General features: G+C 37.2%; 1 protein-coding gene and 1 non-coding gene across 2 annotated transcripts; both read right to left on the bottom strand.

The window, feature by feature from the left end:
* Positions 1-14,677: 14,677 nt before the first annotated feature.
* LOC102661801 (uncharacterized) lies at positions 14,678-15,232 on the bottom strand. The gene has a single exon (XM_006582603.1). It carries the CDS (start codon positions 15,230-15,232, stop codon positions 14,678-14,680), a length of 555 nt encoding a protein of 184 aa, XP_006582666.1.
* A 4,281-nt stretch (positions 15,233-19,513) lies between these two features.
* LOC113001991 (small nucleolar RNA R71) lies at positions 19,514-19,620 on the bottom strand. Its single transcript, XR_003267522.1, has one exon. It is a non-coding gene; the product is annotated as a small nucleolar RNA R71 (small nucleolar RNA).
* Between the last annotated feature and the right edge of the window lie 1,751 nt (positions 19,621-21,371).

Here is a 21,371-nt window from a genome sequence, read left to right on the forward strand (position 1 = left end):
CTTCCATGAACATATGAGGTCAAACCATATGATGTAGTCAAGCCTTAGTCTGAATCACCATCTAATCAACAAACTCACACTACTAGAAAGAATGTTTTTAACAACACTACGTTAACATTGCTTTTTATAAAACTGATGTTAATAAAAATATACTGGCATATTCATAAATAATGTGAGTTCACTAACATTGATTTTTAAAAAATCAATTCGTTAACATCGGTTTTTGAAAAAACCTGATGTTAACAACTGCTAAAATGACATCAGTTTTTATAAAAATTGATGTTATTTTGATTAATTCTTCATCGGTTTTTATTATAAAAAAAAAACCGATATTGTGTTTTAACCCAAATTAAAATCCCAATCATCACTCTGTTCTCTTTTCATGTAAAGTCGGTTAATTTCCTTCCAAACCCTTCACCAGAGCTCTCACTTTCACCCTTGTGATGCTCCTCTCCCTCACGACTTTGACTCACAACGGTCCTCACCCTCAGTCTCACCGCTCTCACTCTCCCTCACTGTTGTGACCCCATCACCGCCTCCCACGTGGTCTGCTATGACATTGTCACCATTTTGTCTTCTCACTACCTCGCGACTTGAAGCCCTCTTTGGTTTCGTGGCCTGTTTCTATGGTGACACTTCCTCTTCATGTTAGCACCAGAAAATGTGCTCTCTGAGCAACGCCTTTGCTTCTTGTTCGAGCTATATACTTGGGTGGTTGCATTCACATTTTAAAGTGCTTGGTGTATTAACTTACTCATATTCGTACTGAAAATGTGTTCTTTGTTTCTAACACAAATCATGGGCTAAAAGGGTTTTAAGCTAAGCTAGTTCCAGAAGCTGAAGCTCATGGTCCTTTAATTTTAATCAGAAATTTGTATCTTTGTCATATCATATCCATAATTTGTCATATTAATTCGTATGAAAAGTTGTATCATGAATATTTTGTTTGCCAATGACATATTTTGTTGCTCTAGGGTGTTGAAGTAGTTTTCATTATTCATTTTTGGTAGGCTGTGATGGTCAAAAGTGGGGCTATTTTGAATCATTTTAGGTTTTCATCGTAATTAATTTATTAGCATTATAATCTCTATAATTTCTCTGTCCATGTCCCTTTAAACCTTCATCACATGCTACTTAATAATAGAAAGGGCCACAATTGAATGCATTTTGAAAATTTTAATTAATAATGTCCTGTGATTAACTTTATTAATTTCAATAAAGAGTCAATAAAAAAACATTAGAATTAGTTGTCGCTAATGAATTAGTTTCAGGAGTTGGTTTTAACTTTTCAACTAATGCAAAGTCAGGTTCTTAAGCATATAATGTAGATCATATCTTCTATCTGGCTGTCTAATGTTCATGATGCAGCAGGCACAGGCTGAAGTTTGTTAGATAAATGGCCTCAGTTATCTTAAGAAGGGGGGGTTGAATTAAGATACAAAGACTATTCCCCAATTAAATTCAAAATAAACTTCTTTCAAGCAAAAGATAAATAGCAATAAATAAAAGAAGTTTAAGGGAAGAAAGAAATACAAACTTGATTTATACTGGTTCAGCCACTTCCTGTGCCTACGTCCAGTCCTCAAGCAACCCACTTGAGATTTTCCACTCTCTTTGTAAAACTCCTTTTACAATGTCTGAACCACACATGGACAATCCTTCCCTTGTGTTCAGGAATCCTTTACAACAAGAGACCCTCGGTCTCTCAGTCCTCACTAGTAATCGATTACAATAATGGTGTAATTGATTACACAGTTACTTCTGAAGAGTTATGATTATTCTCATTTGAAATTTGAATATTTAAACACTGGTAATCGATTACCAACTTACTGTAATCGATTACATAACTTTGAAATTTAAATTCAAATTTCTTATGGCTGTTTTAAAACGTTCCAAACCTCTGGTAATCGATTACATGCTTTTTAAAATATTTAAAACCTTTTCAGAAAGCATATTGGCCACTGGTAATCGATTACATCCTTTGGTAATCGATTACCAGAGAGTAAATCTCAATTTAAAATGATTTAGATAAAATTCTTTGGCCAAACCTTTTTCTTTTTCAATTTGGAAAATTCTTCCTAAGATTCTAGAGATCAACTTGATCATATATCTTGATTTTCTTGGATTCTTGGATTCTTGTCTTGAATAAAACTTAAGAAGCACTTGATCCTTTGGCATCATCAAAACATCAAAATATCTTGCTTCTACAATCTCCCCCTTTTTGATGATGACAATATCCTGAAATCAAGATAAACTATATACAAGTTGATAGCGCGTACACACAACCCTTACTCCCCCTATCTTTTGGAATTTACGCCTAAGTTAGTGATTTCTAACCCATGTTTTCTCCCCCTTTGGCAACATCAAAAATCCAACAACGTATAAGGGAAAAAACTATGGAAAACAATCAATAGTAAACAAAGTCAGTCATAAACTGAAGCAGACCACACAAAGTCTTAACCAATCAATTTAAAGTCAAGAAATAGTAATAAAAGTGCAAGTTAACCATAATTAAAACAATAAAAGCCAAATACATGGCTGAAATAAAGAACTACTAGAAAGAACTATGGAGCAGTCGGTGGATCAAAGCAACAGCGAATGAAACCCATGTTGTCTTTAAGCTGAGTAATCCGTGTATCCATGCCTTCAAAATGAGCATCCATGGCATCCAAACGGTCACCTACGAATGCTTGAAGGCCACACAATTTAGAAATGACTTCATGCATAAGAGTAAAGGAAGCATCTCTCTGTGGCAGAGGAGATGGAGTACACTCATCAGGAATTGGTGGTGGTAAATCTTGTTTCCTAATCCACTGTCCATCAATATCCTTACGGTACCCAAAAGAAGTTACCGCTCCAGCACCAATGGTAAAAGATCTCTTGACTTGAACAAAAGGTTCATCATCGAGAGAAATTTGAAAGTAACGAAGAAAAAGAGTGACTAACTGAGGATACAGAAGAGGTGCATTGGTTCGTAATGCCTTATGCATACGGTACTTAACCAAGTGGGCCCAGTCGATCTGATGATTGGTAAGAAAAGCCCACATCAAAATCAAGTCCTCCTCAGAGGCTTGAGCAAGATTAGACGAACGGAATAACAAAATTCTAACAATGATGTAGTGCATGATGCGGCAATCAAAGGTTAATGACCCGACAAGCAATCTGCCGGTCATTACAGACCATACAGTGAGCACCATGACTCGAATAATCAAACTTCCAGTCATCAACAACAGTGCCCTCAAAAGGAACACCTTGAATGGGTAATTTAGTCAATGAGAAAAACAGAGAATGATCAATGACAAGAGGAATACCATGCACCTCAGAGTAAAGTGTACTATCCTGAATTCTTAAGTTATTGTAAAAGACTCTAACTAGTTCAGGATAATGAGGCAACTTTAAAGACATAAAATCAACTAAACCAGAGTTTTGAAATACTTGATAGCAATCAAATGTCTCATCATCAAAGAAAGTTGTGTCTAGGTACTTAGGGTCTAATATGGTTCTAGTAGAAAATTGAGAAGAGTATTGCAGACGTTGATCATCTAAAGAAAATAGAGTAGATGATCATGGAGATGACAAGGAAGGAGCAACTGGTGTTGTGGGTGCTTCAGATGGTCCGTGGCGTCGATGGCCAGCAGTGGTGGTGGTGGTGGAAGAGCCCTTTTGCTTTTTCATCGATTCAGCCATTGGAGGAAGTTTTTGCAGATTTCAATCAATGGAATCAAAAGAGGATAGAAAATGATGAAGTTTGAGCTTTGTGGAACGTGATTTGGTTAAGAAACGAAGAAGATATGAGGATTTGAAGTTTGGGAAGAAAAAAAAGGGCGCACAATCATGAGTTTCGTGACTGCAATGTTTGAAACACATGTTATTTATAGTCGAGGACGAATGGTAATCGATTACAGGGCCATATTGCCTACTGGTAATCAATTTTAGGACCATACTGCTTACTGGTAATCGATTATAGGGATCTGTAATCGATTATAGGCTACCTATTCTTGTGTAATCGATTACACGTAATGGTAATCGATTATCAGAACACCAAACAAGGCTTTTCTCCTAAAAATTGCCTATTTCTATTATCTAAGAACATCATCTAACTCTATCAATCAATTATACTAACAAGCATACAATATTAATCACGCAAAATCAAAACACAATAACACATCAATCAAAAACACAATCAAATACTTACAATTAAACAAAATCAAACATCAATCTCAAACACAATCAAAAACTCATTCAAAAACAATCATCAAAGACAATCAACATTTAAGCAGAAAACAAGCATCAAAATTCAATCAAGATTTAACAATCATAAGCAAAAAATAATTAAAAGTAATTAATCAAACACAAGTGACCTTTGTTTGTTGTCTCCATGGATCACATATTTACTATCTTTAGGAGAAATATGAATAAACTCTGATGCATCTCCCACCATGTGTTTGGAGAAATTACTATCAATGTATCAACTTTTTTATTCTCCGCTTTCATAGTCTTTCAACATGAAACCCAAATTTATGATTTTATTTTTCTGAATCACTTGAAGAATTTACGTCATGATCTTCCCAAGTGATTTATGCTTTCTTTTCTTTCTTTTCTTTGAGATTCCTCTTGTCGGATTTTTCTATTCTTCTTTTAAAGACAAGACAATCGAATCTCATGTGCCCATTTTGATTGCTTTCATAGCATGTTGGGGCTAAGGAGGAATCTTCTTCTTTCTTCTTTGTATTGATGTTTGATTCCCTTTTATTTCTTTTGTTTCTTAGAAATTTATTGAACCTTTTCACAAAGAATCTGAAATCATCATCATCTTCTTCTATTTCAGTCAAGTCCTCTTTGTCACTTTCTTCTTGAATAAAAGATGATGAGGCTCTGAGTGCTATTCCTTTTCTCTTTATATCATTCTCTTCATGTTGATGGAGTATCATAAGTTCCATTTCATGTTCTTGAAGTTTTCCAAAGAGAGTGGCAAGAGACATATTAGTGAGATCTCTTGATTGTGTAATTGGTTTTACTTTTGGTTGCCATTGCCTGCTTTAACATCTCAACACTTTGTTAATAAGATCTTCATTAGGAAATATTTTTCCCCATGATGCAAGATGATTAACTATACGAGTAAATCTCTTCTGCATATCTTCTATGGTCTCATATTGAAACATTCTGAACAGTTCATATTCATGTGTGAGAGTGTTTATTCTAGATCTCTTGACATCAGTTGTGCCTTCATAGCTTACTTGCAATGTATCCCACATTTCTTTTGCATTTTTACAATTTGAGACTCTAAAATATTCATCCATGCATAATGCAGAAGTGATTATATTTTTGGCCTTTAAATTGTATTGAACCTTTCTTCTTTCATCATCATTCTATTCTTCTCTTGGTTTTTCTATAGTTGCATTTCCCACAAACTTTGTAGGAATAAAGGGACCAACTTCAATGGCTTCCCATATATTTTAATCTATGGCTTCAATAAGGATTTGCATTCGGGTTTTCCAATAGTGATAACCCTCGCCATTGAACATAAGAGACCTATTAATAGAATTTCCCTCAGGAAATGGAAAGTTGGATAAGGCCATATCTATTCTTGAAGTTTTTAAACTTTATACAAGAATCCTGCTCTGATACCACTTGTTAGACAAATGGCCTCAGTTATCTTAAGAAAGGGGGTTGAATTAAGATACAAAGACTATCCCCTAATTAAAATTTCACTCTCTCTTTTTGGATTAACAATGCACCCTTAACATGAATTACTCAAAAGACAATTCAAAATAAACTTCTTTCAAGCCAAAGATAAATAGCAATAAATAAAAGAAGTTTAAGGGAAGAGAGAAATGCAAACTTGATTTATACTGGTTCGGCCACTTCCCGTGCCTACGACTAGTCTTCAAGCAACCCACTTGAGATTTTTCACTCTCTTTGTAAAACTTCTTTTACAAAGTCTGAACCACACAGGGACAACCCTTCCCTTGTGTTCAGGAATCCTTTGCAACAAGAGACCCTCAGTCTCAATCCCTTTTCAGAAGTAAGAAGAAGAGAAGAAGAAATCTATCTTGAAAGAGAAAGATATTACAATTGAAGATTAATCAAGATTCCTTATTGAATATAAAAGTGTTTGACCAAAGAATCCTTTTTGAGAGGATAAGACATTTCAGTACAGAAAAACTCTCTTAATCTTTTGAGAAGATAAGACTTTTTGGGCAATAAAAACTTTTAAGAATTTTCGTATCCCAAGTCACTTTTATATAGGCCTTTGATGGCCATTCAAAAACATTTGAAAATATGTAACTGTTGGGAGTTATATTCGAAAATCCTCACTGGTAATTGATTACAATAATGGTGTAATCGATTACATAGTTACTTCTGAAGAGTTATGACTATTCTCATTTGAAATTTGAATATTTAAACACTGGTAATCGATTACCAACTTACTGTAATCGATTACACAAATTTGAAATTTAAATTCAAATTTCTTATGGCTGTTTTAAAACGTTCCAAACCTCTGATAATCGATTACATGCTTTCTAAAATATTTAAAACCTTTTCAAAAAGCATATTGGCCACTGGTAATCGATTACATCCTCTGGTAATCGATTACCAGAGAGTAAATCTCAATTTAAAATGATTTAGACAAAATTCTTTGGCCAAACCTTTTGCTTTTTCAATTTGGAAACTTCTTCCTAAGATTCTAGAGATCAACTTGATCATATATCTTGATTTTCTTGGATTCTTGAATTCTTGTCTTGAATAAAACTTGAGAAGCACTTGATCCTTTGGCATCATCAAAACATCAAAATATCTTTCTTCTACAAAATTGATGTGGTTGTGAAATTGTTTGATGTGACATCATTGTTATCATAAAATGAACACCTTGGTCCATATGTAAAATTAAGTTTTATGGTCATGTGAGCCATGCAAATAGGCTTTTCATAAGCAAAACTCATTAGAAAATGAGTTGAAAACTTGTCCAAAGGGAATGTCACCCACTCTGGGGCCAAATAGATTATGTTTAGGAAATGAGTTGAACACTTGTGGAAGGAATTACCCATATCCTAAGTGATGAATGTTAGTTAAAAATCTATTTTTCCTAAAAGAAAAAAAGACTTAACCTTTATGTATGAATCTACTATAGAAAAATATCTTCCTGAATGGGATAGGTCACACCTTTAATGAAAAAAGTGAGATTTCCATGAATGGAATAACTTTGTTAGTATCATAAAGTTATTAATTAGATGGATCAAAGTTGCATGAGCCCTGTGTATAAGGAAAGCGTTGAATAGTTCTGGCAATTTACCTTTGAAAGAAGTCAATTTGGATAAGGATGGAAAATATTTTTGTCCTTGTATAAACTATTTGAATAAAAGACAACAAGCATTAGACGACATAAGAGAACATCTTCTGTGAAATGAAATTAAGAAGAATTATACGTGTTCAATTTCCCATATAGTTCCTTTTTCTCCAATTTTCAACAAATATATTCAAGGGAAATGAAATACCGGAAAGGGCACCGGGTTGTCAAGTATTTAAAATTAAAACAAAGTGATCCGAGTATCAAACTCAGCGAACTTGCTTATTAGACAGAGTTTTATTCATAAGTAAGACATTGTTGGAGCAACATTGATAAACGATGGTTAAAAATAGAAATAAACTACTTCTATGGTAAAAACAGTAAATGCAAGTAAGTAAAAGTTGATAGCAATAGGTAAAAAGCGTTGGGTCTTTCTAACAAACAAGCTGATGCATTTGAGGATATTTCTATCAACCATGCCTTTGTGTTCTATGCTGTAGCCTAAAATACTAAACCTCGGTCCTTCTTAAGTTTAGACTAATTTAACCTAAGCTTCGTTCGCAGATCCCTCTTGTAAGACTAGGCTTAACTTAAACAACATTATCGTAACAGCATATTCATAAAACCAAAACCCCAATAATCCATCCCTGGTAATGTGGTTATTCAGTCCTGCTTCTATCAAGTTCTAAGGCAACAGTACATTTCCCAATGCTAAAGTCACCTAACTGTACACACAAATGGGTGATCAGACCAAGAGCATGTAGGAATTAAGCATTGAAAGAAGCATTGAATGCATAAAACACAATTAATTAGATATTAAAGTAATTACATTAGTTGTTCCTTAGAAATCCCCAACAAGGGTGTTTAGCCAGCCATTACAGAAAAACCCTAACATAAATGAGATTGAGAGTACAAAACAATTGTTCCTTATACAAGAAGGGGGATCCCTCCTCCTCTTCTCAGCATCTCACAATCACCGTACAGCTCACTAATCTCTCTCTAATTGAAGAACCCTAGGCTTCTCTTCAAAGCTGCTCCTCTTTTTGCCTCTAGAGCTTCTATCACGAAATTTGCACTGTGGTGCACTTGCTCTGGAATTCTGTACTGCTTGCTAAAAATTGTGTACCCTAATTCTGCACAAGACATGCTTTAAATAGGCTTTGAATCTGCGACGTTGTGCTTAGCGCCAGCCTCGTACTTAGCATGAGTTAGTGGATTTGAGCTTAGCACCAGTCATGCGGTAAGCCTGGCTAAAGACAACTATTGCGCTTAGTGAGCAGATCTCGCGCTTAGCGTACGGCCTTGATATTTATGCTCTTCCAGATTCTTCTATTGTGCTAAGTGCCCTGAAGCTACGCTTAGTGTTGGATGCGCACTGTGCCCAAATGGTGAGCTGAGCGTAATTGCTCCCTTTAGCACCTCAAGATTTTAGCCTCTTTTGACCTGAAATTGTGCAAATTTTATCATTAAATCACATGGGAGATACTCTAGAGACAACTATAACAATAAAACAAGATTTATTTATAAATCCCAAAATAACTATAAATTGGGGAAACTATACAAGTTTTAGAAAATATTTTCTATACAAAAGTTAGTCGTATAAGACGACTAACAAACTCCCCCAAATTTACAGTTTTGCTCGTCCTCAAGCAAAGAAAGAACAGTTTACTTGTCTTCAAGTGACAAAATATAGTGGTCAATTCAAATAGTGTTTGCTTCACAGAGAAATTCAATCATATGAAGTGAATATCATGGAATACTTCAATCAATTTCCCTTCACAAACATGCAGATTTTCAAAGATAGGAACATATTTATTAGGCTCACAACTGAAATAAGCTAATAAGAATGACAAATATCAAGGAGGGATCATCAACCAAAGCCTCACAGTCATTGTTTCACTCAAACACAAATGTTTAGGCTCATTCCATCATAAACAACTAACACAAGTCCTAATCTTTGCATTTCATCTCATAACATACAAAAATAAACACACAAAATGAATCTGAAGGACTTTCTAGGCTTGTAATGAGGTTGGGCTGCCAACAAATCATGGTTTTTCTAGGATTCAAAAGCTTAGATTCTAGGAGAACATTCATCCATAGATAAACCTTTACTTTTCATTCATTCTCACCCTAATACTTGCCTCTTTTTAGGCACTTAGCTTTCATTGATTTGATTTGCAGCACACACACTTTTATACATTTTTATTTATACTTACAGTTTTTTTATATACAGAAAACAGTGTGTATATGCTGCTCTGTTTTGACCATTTTATTTCTTTACCCAATATTTCCCCTAAATTTGGAACAAATTTACCTTGGCAATTACTCCCCCAAATTTGGGACAAATTTACTTAATTTGAACCAAGCTTTCAGTGGATGATGCTCTCTTACAACCTAAAACAAGGTAGCAGGAGATAACACTGTATAGGCTAAAGGTTCAGTCAATTAGTAATTCATTCAGCTCAAACTGGGTGCAAGGGATAAATCATTCAAGCACGTGGTCAGCTTTTTGGCTAAGTGGCTATCACAATCAAACATGGCCTTCATCATCCTTAATTCATGCATTCAGTCCATACTTCAGAGATTCTTGCAAAAATCAGTATTAAATGATAGTCATTTCTCTTAAAATTTAAGGATCACACGCTCACTGGGATACGGTCAATGCATTCCTTCACAATCAATCTGACAAACTGACTAGCATTTTCAGTCATACATCTAATCACATGTTCTTTCTCTTCTCTTCTAATGGCTGCAAGCTTGATTAGAGCAAAATCTAAACATTCCAATCCATTCAATTCATACATTTGCTCATTCAAGTCATTCACAAACACTCATTCATAAGAAATCACACCACTGAATATCATAATCAATCAGTTCATTATTCAAACAAGCTTTTTGTACAAGCAATCAACACTAAAATAACTGGAATTTAAATGACTGAAACAAAAAGCAACTAAATTGTTCATGATTTGCAAAAATTAAAACAAAACAGAATTTAAACATCCTGCTCATCATGTGGCTGATCTTCATTTAAATCCAGCATTGAAGCAGTTGGTACATCCTGAAAAATGGGCTGCCCTGGCTCCATGGCCGGTGTCCTCTGAAATGGGTGCTGGAGAGATATGAATTGGAGAAATAGGATCATGAGCTGTTGCTTCCTCCTGAGTGACTGGATTTGTCTCAAAGATAAATGGCTTAGGAGGAACAGGCTCATCCTCTACATCTGGCACAAACTCATGGGCTGCGGAGGCCTCACCCCCTCTAGAAGGAGAAGGCTGGACTCCTGGCCAAGCCACCTGTGTAAGGAACTCCTCCATACTCATAGATGGTTGTTGGCTAGAGCTCTGCAACCTATGTATGATGATGATCTGGCCTCTGTGCAGGCTCTGTAGCATAGCAAATAATGTCTCAGAGGTGAATGAGGAAGGTCCTATAAGAGGAGCTGGAACTGATGGAGCTGATAAGGGAGCTGCAGTAGAAGAAGATGGAACAGTAATGGAAGGAGCTGTAGAAGGATCTGGTAAAGAAGGAGCAGAAGTATCTGGTGCTGTTGAAGTAAGGGGAGCCTCAGATCTCTTACCCATGGCCTTCCTTGGCCCTTTGAATGTCATTGTTGGATCATCTAGATTCCAATAGTTCTTCTTTATATACACCAAGTTAATGGCAGGGCTAAGGCTCTCCAAAGATCTGAAATCTGATGTGACTCCTCTAGCTTTACACAAAGCTGTGATTAAGGCTGGAAATCCAAGCCTAGAGGAGTCATGCTGGGCAATAATAGAAATCTGGTTGGATATGAGGTAGCCCAGATTCATGTCCATCTTCATAATAATGCCATAAATCAACTTAGCCCGATCCAGTGTGATGTCAGAAGTGTGGGAGGTAGGGATCAAGTTGGAGTAAGAAAGAACACTCCATGTCTGAGCGAGTATGGTCATGTTCTTCCTAAGGATCTTCAGAAGTTGACCATCAACATTAAGCTCAAATCCCCTCCCTAGGATGCAGAGCTTAGCAGCCAACTCTTGAGGATCAGGCCCCAAGAGTGCAAATCTAGAGTAAGCTAATAATGTCTCCCCCTCCTCGATGATTACAGGGGTCTTCAGGAAGGTATTCAGCGTGTCCTCATCAAACTTCACCAAATGGCCTCTCACCCTCACCTGCTTAGGTGATTTATCCTCGGGATCATAGAGGTTAGCATAAAACTCTTTCACAATGGCAACATCAATGCTGCCTTCATCAAAACTAGTCAACTCCTCGTCCCATTTTCTTCTCTCCAATTCTTCCTTGAACTCATCAAACTCAGTGTGGTAGATTACCATATTCCGCTCAGGAAGCAGCTTCCTAGGTACAACAATGTCAATGTACCTTTTCCAGTGATATGCCATTATTTTCTCCTATTTCTTAACCCTTTTTGCACCATTTTAAGTACTGATTAATCTTAATTGTCAAATTAACTAGGAAGTTTTATTATTTGGGCCCATTCAGCTAATTTGATGTTTTAATCTAATTTCAGGAATTAATGAAGCATTGGGTTTGAATCCAGAATTGGGCTTGGACTTGAAGAGGGCAGACTATTTTATTCTACAAAATTTTATCTTATCTAGACTTTATCTTATCTAGATATTATTTAGATTTGATCTCATCTAGATATTATTTCATCTAGATCTTATCTTTTCTTATCTTATCTAGATTTGATTTTATTTTATTTATGGGCTTGGATTTAAAACAGATTTGTAAGCTTTGGGGTTGGAAAACTATATAACAGCACCAAGGTTCTAGTTTAGGTCTCTCTTCTCTCTCTCCTATTTTCGTTTTTAGTTTTAGGCTTTTCTTCTTTTAGACATTATTTTCGTTTAGAAATTCCAGCTTTTACTTTCCGTTTCAGCAATAAAATTTCGTTCTGCAATCTATAATTTCGTTCTCTATTGATTAATGGAAGGCTAAGTCCCCAGTGTTATTTTCTCTTGAGGATCAAGCACAGTTCTCTTTGAGGTTCTATTATTACTGTTAAATTCTGTTCAGTTTTTCCTCTTCACTAATTACTCTGAATTTGTTGCTATTAATTCATGCATTCTTATTGCTAGATTAATTGTCTCTGCGCTTAATTTATGTTCATGCTTATATTAAATTTCACTTAGTAATTTAATTTAGGGTTGGATTAAGTGGTTGAACTGAATAAGGATAAACTCTCGTAACCTAGGATAAGAGACTTGCTTGTGAATCAAGGGGAAGCAACGTGTTTTAATTCTGATATTTTCTAACTCACATCTATTCGTTGTTTAATTTACAAAAGCAAACAACCCCCCCATTCGTTACTATTTGTTATGAAAATTTGGTGTATCATTGCTCATTAGGAAACGACCTAGGATCACTTCCTAGTTACTGCATTTTAACGTTTATTTGATTTGGGTACGATGTCGATTACCTAGGCCTCAGGAGAAGTGAACCTAGATCGGTCATATCGGACCTGGGAAGGTGTGGCAGGTGCCTTTCTCTTCTTTGATGCCATCTGAAAATATAAGATCAAACAACAAGATTAATTAGGGTTATTTTCAACAAAACGGAAAAAATAAAACTAAAAATTAAACTGGGCGCTTAGCGCAGCAGGCTGGGCTTAGCGCGCCTTATAAAACCTAACTCATGGGCTAAGTGTAGCAGACTCGCGCTTAGCCTAAAGACAGTAAATATTTTCTTGCAGATTAGGCTTAGCGCCACATGCTGGGCTTAGCCTAAATCTACAATTTTCAAAACAGAAGAGGGTTTGGGCTTAGCGTAGCATGCTGGGCTTAGCTCAGCCTTAGAAGAATGACCCTTAGGCTTAGCACACAGGGCGCGCTTAGCCTAAGCACAAAAACTCAAAAACGGTGAGAGAGTTGAGCTTAGCGCAGCATGGCGCGCTTAGCTCAACCTCCTTGACAGACAACAAGGGCTTAGCATAGCAGTTGCGCTTAGCCTTATTCAAAGGACTAAAAAACAGAAGCATATTGGCGCTTAGCCTGACAGGTCAAGCTTAGCGCTGAACAAAAATTTTAAAAATCCTAAATGTCTGAAACACTAGTCCCGCTTAGCGCACAAATGCACGTAGTGCGTTCATCGCTATTGTTCATCAGCAGGGATGAATGCGCTTAGTGTGACATGGTCCTCTTAGCGGGATCATCTGGAAATCCAAAAAAATTAACAGTTGTGATGAACAGGCTAAGCGCAGCAGGTGTGCTTAGCGCGTTCATCGCGATTTCTAAACATAAACATAGGGGTCTTCACTCTTTTCAGCCGCATTGCCCCTAATGGGCTTCTAAGTTACCTAAAATCCTAAAATAACAAACTCTAAAGCTAGAAACCCTAACCTAAACAGCAATGCAAGCTAACAAAGCAAGAAATTGTCTATCCTAAGGTTCAAAGCATGAAAATGAAAGTGAAAATGATGCACTACTTACTTGGATTGTGATGGAATGCAAGAAGAAGCAAGGAAGATGCACAAAGTACTTGAGGCACAACAACAAAATGCACACATGCCTAAGGCAGTTCTAATTCATTTTAGCATTTTCATTTGGTGTGCTTAACGCATAGTTGTGCTTAGCATGCCAACGTGACATTTGAGTTTAAAGCCCAAGTGCTTAGCCTAACTTCGCGCTAAGCCCAACTTGAAGTTTTAGATTCCAGTAAGCATCTGGGGCTTAGCGTAGCAGGTGGCGCTTAGCGCTTTCTGCAACACAAAAATTTCTGCAATATGCGCTTCGCCTGAGATGTGAGGCTTAGCGTGCAATCAAGCTTCAACTTACAGAGAGTAGTTCAGGCGTAGCGCAATAGGCACGCTAAGCGCACTTCCAAGCATTTCGAAAACAGTAAGGGATTGGCGCTTAGTGCATCCTGCCGCTAAGCCCAACTCATGAAAGTTCAATTCAATAATGGATTTGGGGCTTAGCTCAGGACAGCACGCTTAGCGCTGCTACAATAAATTTTTCCAAAAAAGAAGTGGTGCTTAGTGCATCATCTCCGTTAAGCCCACTACTTGAAGTTTACTTCCAGTGAAGATGATGGGCTTAGCGCAGTGATGTGCGCTTAGCTGAACTATTCAGCCAACTAGTCAGGGTCTAAGCGGTTAGCACGAGAAAGCTCAGGCTTAGCACGTGAAGACATGGTGCTTAGCACAAGGGTTGCGCTTAGTGGATGGACAACTAAAAAATTTTTTTGCTTTTCTGTCCATCTCTTCACATAAGCTTAAAAACCCTCTTGTTCACAACTAAACAAGCTGAAAAATTAATCACAATCATAAGCAATTATCCTAATTACATATAAGAGATAAGAATGAAAAAGAGAAAAGGGAAAGAAAAGTTGGGTTGCCTTCTAGTAAGTGCTCTTTTAACGTCACTATCTTGATGCATTATCCTGTTATCCTGGGTCCAACAAGGTTCCAACTTCCAGAACCTTCTTCTCTAGTCTCTTTTCCTCCATCATATTCACCTTCAAACAAACATTTTGGTCAGGGAAAGCTTTCTCTTCATGAAACATATCGAAACTGATTTGTTGGTCTTCTATGGCCATTTGTAGTTTCCTCTTCCCCATGTCTACCAAACAACTTGTGGTGGACATAAAAGGTCTTCCAAGAATTAGGGTAATGTCAACATCGTCTTCAATGTCTATCACTACGAAATCAGCTGGGAAGATCAAATGTTTGACCTTAACCAAAACGTCTTCGATCACTCCATATGGTCTTGTGATGGAGCGATCAGCCAACTGGAGGGTCATGTGTGTGGGCATTAAATTGATACAAGCTCCCAAGTCTATGAGAGCTTTACCCACAACAACCTCACCAATAGAACATGGTATAGTGACACTTCCGAGATCCTTATGCTTCGGAGGAAGGATGTGCTGAATGACCGCACTACAATTTCCTTCCACAACTATTGTGTCATTGTGTATGTACCGGTTCTTCTTTGTCAGCATGTCTTTTAAAAATTTGGCATACAGTAGCATCTGTTGGAGAGCTTCTCTAAAAGGCAAAGTGATCTCCAGCCTCTTGAAGATGTCGAGAAATCTGGCTAAGTGTCACTATTTCTCCTTCTTGGAAGGTACCAATGGATATGGTACTTCCTTGCCTTCAGCTGAAGTAATCTCTCTCTTTTTCTCTCTTGAAACCTCACTATTGCTCTTCTTTTTCTCCTCATCAACTTTCTCTTTTTATTTTTCATTTTTCTAATTTTTTTCTTTTTCTACTTCTTCTTTTTTCTTTTCTTTTTCTTTTTCTTGTTCTTCCTTCACCTTTATTCCCTCTTGACTATCTTTTATTGGTGTCTCTCTCTACTGTTGGTCATCTTCATCTTCCACAACTTCCTCAAGTTCAACAAAGTCAGAAACTAGTTCCAGTGCCGGCTCAGCTGCCAGTTGTTGTTTATATCCCTCCACCTTCTCTTCAGCTCTACCTTCATCAGCCTGAATTTCCATTCTGCTCCTTGTCATTACAACTTTACATTCTTCCTTCAGATTCTTCTCAGTATTTGCAGTAAAGCTACTTGACGGCCTATCCGCTAATTGTTTTGCGAGTTGGCCCACTTGGACTTCCAGATTCTTAATGGCAGACTCTATGCTCTCCTAGTTTGACATAGATACCTGCATAAATTGAGTTAGAGTCTCTTCCAGCTTTGTTGTTCGATCATAGAGACTAGGCTCTTGTTGTTGTGGCCTGTTAGATGGACCACCTTGGTCTTTGTTGAATTGATTACCAGGGTGATTTTGCCATTGTCTCTGCTGTGAATTATATGGTTGGCCATGCTGAAATCTAGAATATCCACATGTATTGAAATTTTGTCTTGGTTGATTCCCCATATAATTGACTTCATGAGTTAGTTCTTCATTGGGGATGCAACAGCCAGAATTGTGAGCTCCACCACAGATGGCACACCCTGCAACCTGCAAAATAGTAGATGGTAAAGATTGCGCAGAATGTATTTGAGTTGGCAACTTACTTAGTGTTTCAGTCAATGCTTCCAATTGCTTGGACAACAACTTGTTTTGTGCCAACAACGCATCTTGTGATGTAAGTTCCATGCCAGAAGACTTTTCTTTATTGGTATGTGAGCTCTATCTTTGAGAATAGCAATGTCACTTGCAGTCATATTTTCAATAAGATCCATGGCCTCTTCGGGAGTCTTCAACTTTATCTTTCCCCCAACAGAAGCGTCTAATAACTGCTTGGACTGTGGCCTTAACCCATCAATAAAAATTTTGAGATGAATTAGTTCTGAGAATCCGTGAGAGGGTGTCTTTCTCAATAGACCACAAAATCTTTCTAAGGCCTCACTCAGGGATTCATCTGGAAATTGGTGAAAAGAAGAGGTGGCTGCTTTTCCTTCTGCAGTCTTAGACTCTTGGAAATACTTCTTCAGAAATTTCTCAACTACTTCATCCCAAGTCTTAAGACTGTTGCCTTTGAACGAGTGAAGCCACCTCTTAGCTTCTCCAGACAATGAGAATGAAAACAAGCTTAATCGAATTACATCTTTAGGTACACCAACCAATCGAATAGTATTGAATATTTCAATGTAAGTGGCCAGGTGTGCGTATGGGTCTTCATTTGGTAGACCATGAAACAAATTATTTTGAATCAGCTGTATCAAAGAAGGAGGATGTGATTGTTTGTGCCCTGAACCTCTGGTTGTGCAATGCTGGTGAAAAATTGTGGCACACTTGAACTTGAGTAATCTTTTAGGGTCACTCTCCTTGGCTCTTTAGCCATGATAACTTCTTCAATTAAATCTGTATGAGATTGCTCTAGAATAGGAAAGCTAGAAGACGCCTCGGAAGATCAAGGTTCTTCTTCTGGAGTTGCTGCTGCTTCTAAGTCCTACAAAATTTTTCTAATTCTCTCTGCGTTGCGCCTCCTGCAAGCAGCGTTAATCTCCAAATCGATGGGGATCAAATCACCTACAGTAGATCTTCTTTGCATACAAGAAAAACAAAATAGCAATTATCCTATTCCAAAGAACAATGAATTTGTACAATAACTAAAATATGAACAAAAAGAATCAATGAATCAAAGAGAAAAATATAAAGCAATGCCTTAAAACTGAACTGAACTCTTCTAATGAATTAAGTTCCCCGACTACGGTGCTATAAATACTTTGTTCAATTTCCCATATTGTTCCTTTTTCTCCAATTTTCAACAAATATATTAAAGGGAAATGAAATACTGGAAAGCACACCGGGTCGTCAAGTATTTAAAATTAAAATGGAGTGATCCAAGTATCGAACTCAAGGAACTTTCTTATTAGACAGAGTTTTATTCAGAAGTAAAGCATTGTTGGAGCAACATTCATAAACGATGGTTAAAAACAGAAATAAACTACTTCTATGGTAAAAACAGAAAATGCAAGTAAAAGTTGACAGGAATAGGTAAAAAGCATTGGGTCTTTCTAACCAACAAGCTGATGCATATAAAGATATTTCTCTAATCAACCATGCCTTTGTGTTCTATGTTGTAGCCTAAAATACTAAACCTCGATCCCTCTTAAGTTTAGACTAATTTAACCTAAGCTTCGTCCGTAGATCCCTCTTGTAAGAATAGGCTTAACTTAAACAGCATTATCGTAACAACATATTCAGAAAACCAAAACCCCAATAATCCATCCCTAGTAATGTGGTTATTCAGTCCTGCTTCTATCAAGTTCTAAGGCAACAATACATTCCCCAATGCTAAAGTCACCTAACTGTACACACAAATGGGTGATCAGACCAAGAGCATGCAGGAATTAAGCATTGAAAGAAGCATTGAACAAATAAAACACAATTAATTAGATATTAAAGTAATTACATCAGTTGTTCCTTAGAAATCCCCAACAAGGGTGTTTAGCCAGCCATTATAGAAAAACCCTAACACAAATGAGATTGAGAGTACAAAATAATTGTTCCTTACACAAGAAGGGGGATCCCTCATCCTCTTCTCAGCATCTCACAATCACTCTACAACTCACTAATCTCTACTTGCTCTGGAATTCTGTACTGCTTTCTAAAAATTGTGTACCTTAATTCTGCATAAGATAGACTTTAAATAGGCTCTGAATCCGTGATGATGCGCTTAGCGTCACCCTCGCGCTTAGCGCGAATTAGTGGATTTGAGCATAGCGCCAATCATGCGCTGAGCTTGGCTAAAGACAACTATCATGCTTAGTGAGCAGATCTCACGCAGCCTTGATATTTATGCTCTTCCAGATTCTTCTATCGTGCTAAGCGCACTAAAGATGGAGCCCTTAGTTTGGTCAGATTTGAAAGTTCCAAAAAAGTAGCAAATTTGATTTTTGTCAAAACTTCAAACGACCATAACTTTTGCTCCAGTTATCAGAATCGCAATTATTATATATGTATTTGGGGTAGAAAAAAATTTCCCATGCTGTGACAGCTAGCCATAGGCGGGCTGAGGTCTCATGCTTCCAAAAATTTCAATTTTGTCAAAAGTTTTTTATTTTCCAAGTATTATTCTCTTACTTTTCTTAACTTATCATTTTTAGCTTCTATAGTTAGACTTTGAATTTTTGTTTGAAATTTTTTGTGCTATCTTCTCATCATTTTATAAGGTTGCGCACAAAATTTCAAGTCATTTGGATATCATTTAGTGGTAGCTGTAGTTCAAACCTTCACTGTTACTTGCATAAGAAGACAACTAGTTGTGCATGCTGAATATAGTGTATGACTAGAGGCAATCTGACTTACAATCCTTTGATCCTGAGATAGATAGGACATTTCATAGATTAGTTAGACATCATTTAGTACCTTTTGAGCATCCTGAGCATTCTGTTATTGGTGATTTTTGAGCATTATAGTTTTGAACATTTTGATTTTGAACATTTTGAGAACATGGCACAACCTCCACCCCGTGAGAGGACTCTAAGGGAAATGGCTGCACATGATTTCACCTACGAAAGCTTGTGCATCCAATACCCTGATGAGGATGTCCCATATGTTCTTAAAATTGGACTGATCCATTTGCTTCCAATGTTTCATGGCCTTGTAGGTGAAGACCCACACAAACATCTGAAGGAATTCCATATTGTCTGCTCCACCATGAAACCCCCAAATGTCTAGGAGGATCACATATTTCTGAAGGCCTTTCCTCATTCATTAGAAGGAGTGGCAAGGGACTTGCTTTATTACCTTGCTCCACGGTCCATCACGAGCTGGGATGACTTCAAGAGAGTATTCTTAGAAAAAAATTTCCCTGCTTCCAGGACCACGGCCATCAAAAAAGATATTTCAGGAATTAGGCAACTCAGTGGAGAGAGCTTATATGAATACTGGGAGAGATTTAAGAAACTATGTGCCAGTTGTCCTCACCACTAGATTTCTGAGCAGCTTCTCCTCCAATATTTTTATGAAGGACTCAGTAAGATGGAGAGAAGTATGATAGATGCTGCCAGTGGTAGAGCCCTTGGAGACATGACCCCTGCTGAAGCCATAAATTTAATTGAGAAGATGGCTTCCAACTCCCAACAATTTAGTGCCAGAAATGATGCTATTGTCATTAGAGGAGTGCATGAAGTAGCCACGAATTCATCTTCATCAGTCGAGACTAAGAAGCTTGAAGGTAAACTAGATGCCTTGGTTAACCTGGTAACCCAACTGGCCATGATTCAAAAATCTGCACCTGTCGCCAGACTCTGTGGTTTATGCTCCTCTTCTGACCACCACACAGACCTTTGCCCTTCTGTGCTACAATCTGAAGCAATTGAACAGCTTGAAGCTTATGCTGCAAACATCTACAATAGACCTCCTCAACCTCAGCAACAAAATCAGCCACAAAGAACAATTATGACCTCTCCAGCAACAGGTACAATCCCGGGTGAAGGAATCATCGCAACCTTAGATGGTCGAATCCTTCACAACAGCAGCATCAACAACCTTATTTTCAAAATGTTGCTGGCCCAAGCAAACCATACGTTCCTCCACCAATCCAGCAGCAACAACAGCAACAACCCCAGAAATAGCAAACAGTTGAGGCTCCTCCGCTTAACTAATCAGATGGGACAATTGGCTACAAAGTTAAATTAACAACAGTCCCAGCATTCTGACAGATTACCTTCTCAATCTGTCCAAAATCCCAAAAATGTGAGTGTCATTGCATTGAGGTCAGGAAAGCAGTGTCAAGAACCTCAACCAGCAACATCTTCCTCATCCGCAAATGAACCTGCCCAACCTCACTCTACTCCAGAAAAAGATGATGACAAAAATTTAAAGAGTAAGTTACCTAACAATTTCTATGCAGGTGAATCTTCCACTGGTAATTCTGATTTATAGAAGCAGCATATCCCTCTTCCATTCCCTCCAAGAGCAATTTCCAACAAAAAAATGGATGTGACAGAGAAGGAGATATTGGAAACATTTAGAAAAGTAGAGGTAAACATACCTCTGCTGGATGCAATAAAGCAAATTCCAAGATATGCTAAATTCTTGAAAGAGTTGTGCACTCATAAGCAGAAGCTTAAAGGAAGTGAAAGAATTAGTATGGGCAAAAATGTCTCCGCATTGATTGGTAAATCTGTTCCCCAAATCCCTGAAAAATGTAAAGATCTAGGTACATTCAGCATATCTTGTATTATAGGGAACAATAAGTTTGACAATGCCATGCTAGATTTAGGAGCTTCTGTTAGTGTTATGCCTCTGTCTATTTTTAATTCTCTATCTCTAGGTCCTTTGCAATCAACTGATGTGGTAATTCATTTAGCTAATAGAAGTGTTGTCTATCCTGTTGGTTTCATAGAGGATGTCTTAGTTAGAGTTGGTGAACTGATTTTCCCTGTTGATTTTTATATTTTGAATATGGAGGAGGGATTTTCTAAAGGATTAGTTCCCATCATTCTAGGCAGATCTTTTATGAAAACTGCTAGAACTAAGATAGATGTATCTGCAGGCACACTATCTATGGAGTTTGGTGATATAACTGTTCATTTTAATATTCTTGATGCTATGAAACACCCATCTGAAGATCTTTCTATATTTCGTGTTGAAATAATTGACCATATTGTTGATGAATACATGACTGATCTTCATTCTAATCTGCATGCCTATCACACTTCATGCATTGAATCTGAATTTG

Source organism: Glycine max, chromosome 6 (assembly GCF_000004515.6).
Source record: "Glycine max cultivar Williams 82 chromosome 6, Glycine_max_v4.0, whole genome shotgun sequence".
Classification (NCBI taxonomy): domain Eukaryota; kingdom Viridiplantae; phylum Streptophyta; class Magnoliopsida; order Fabales; family Fabaceae; genus Glycine; species Glycine max.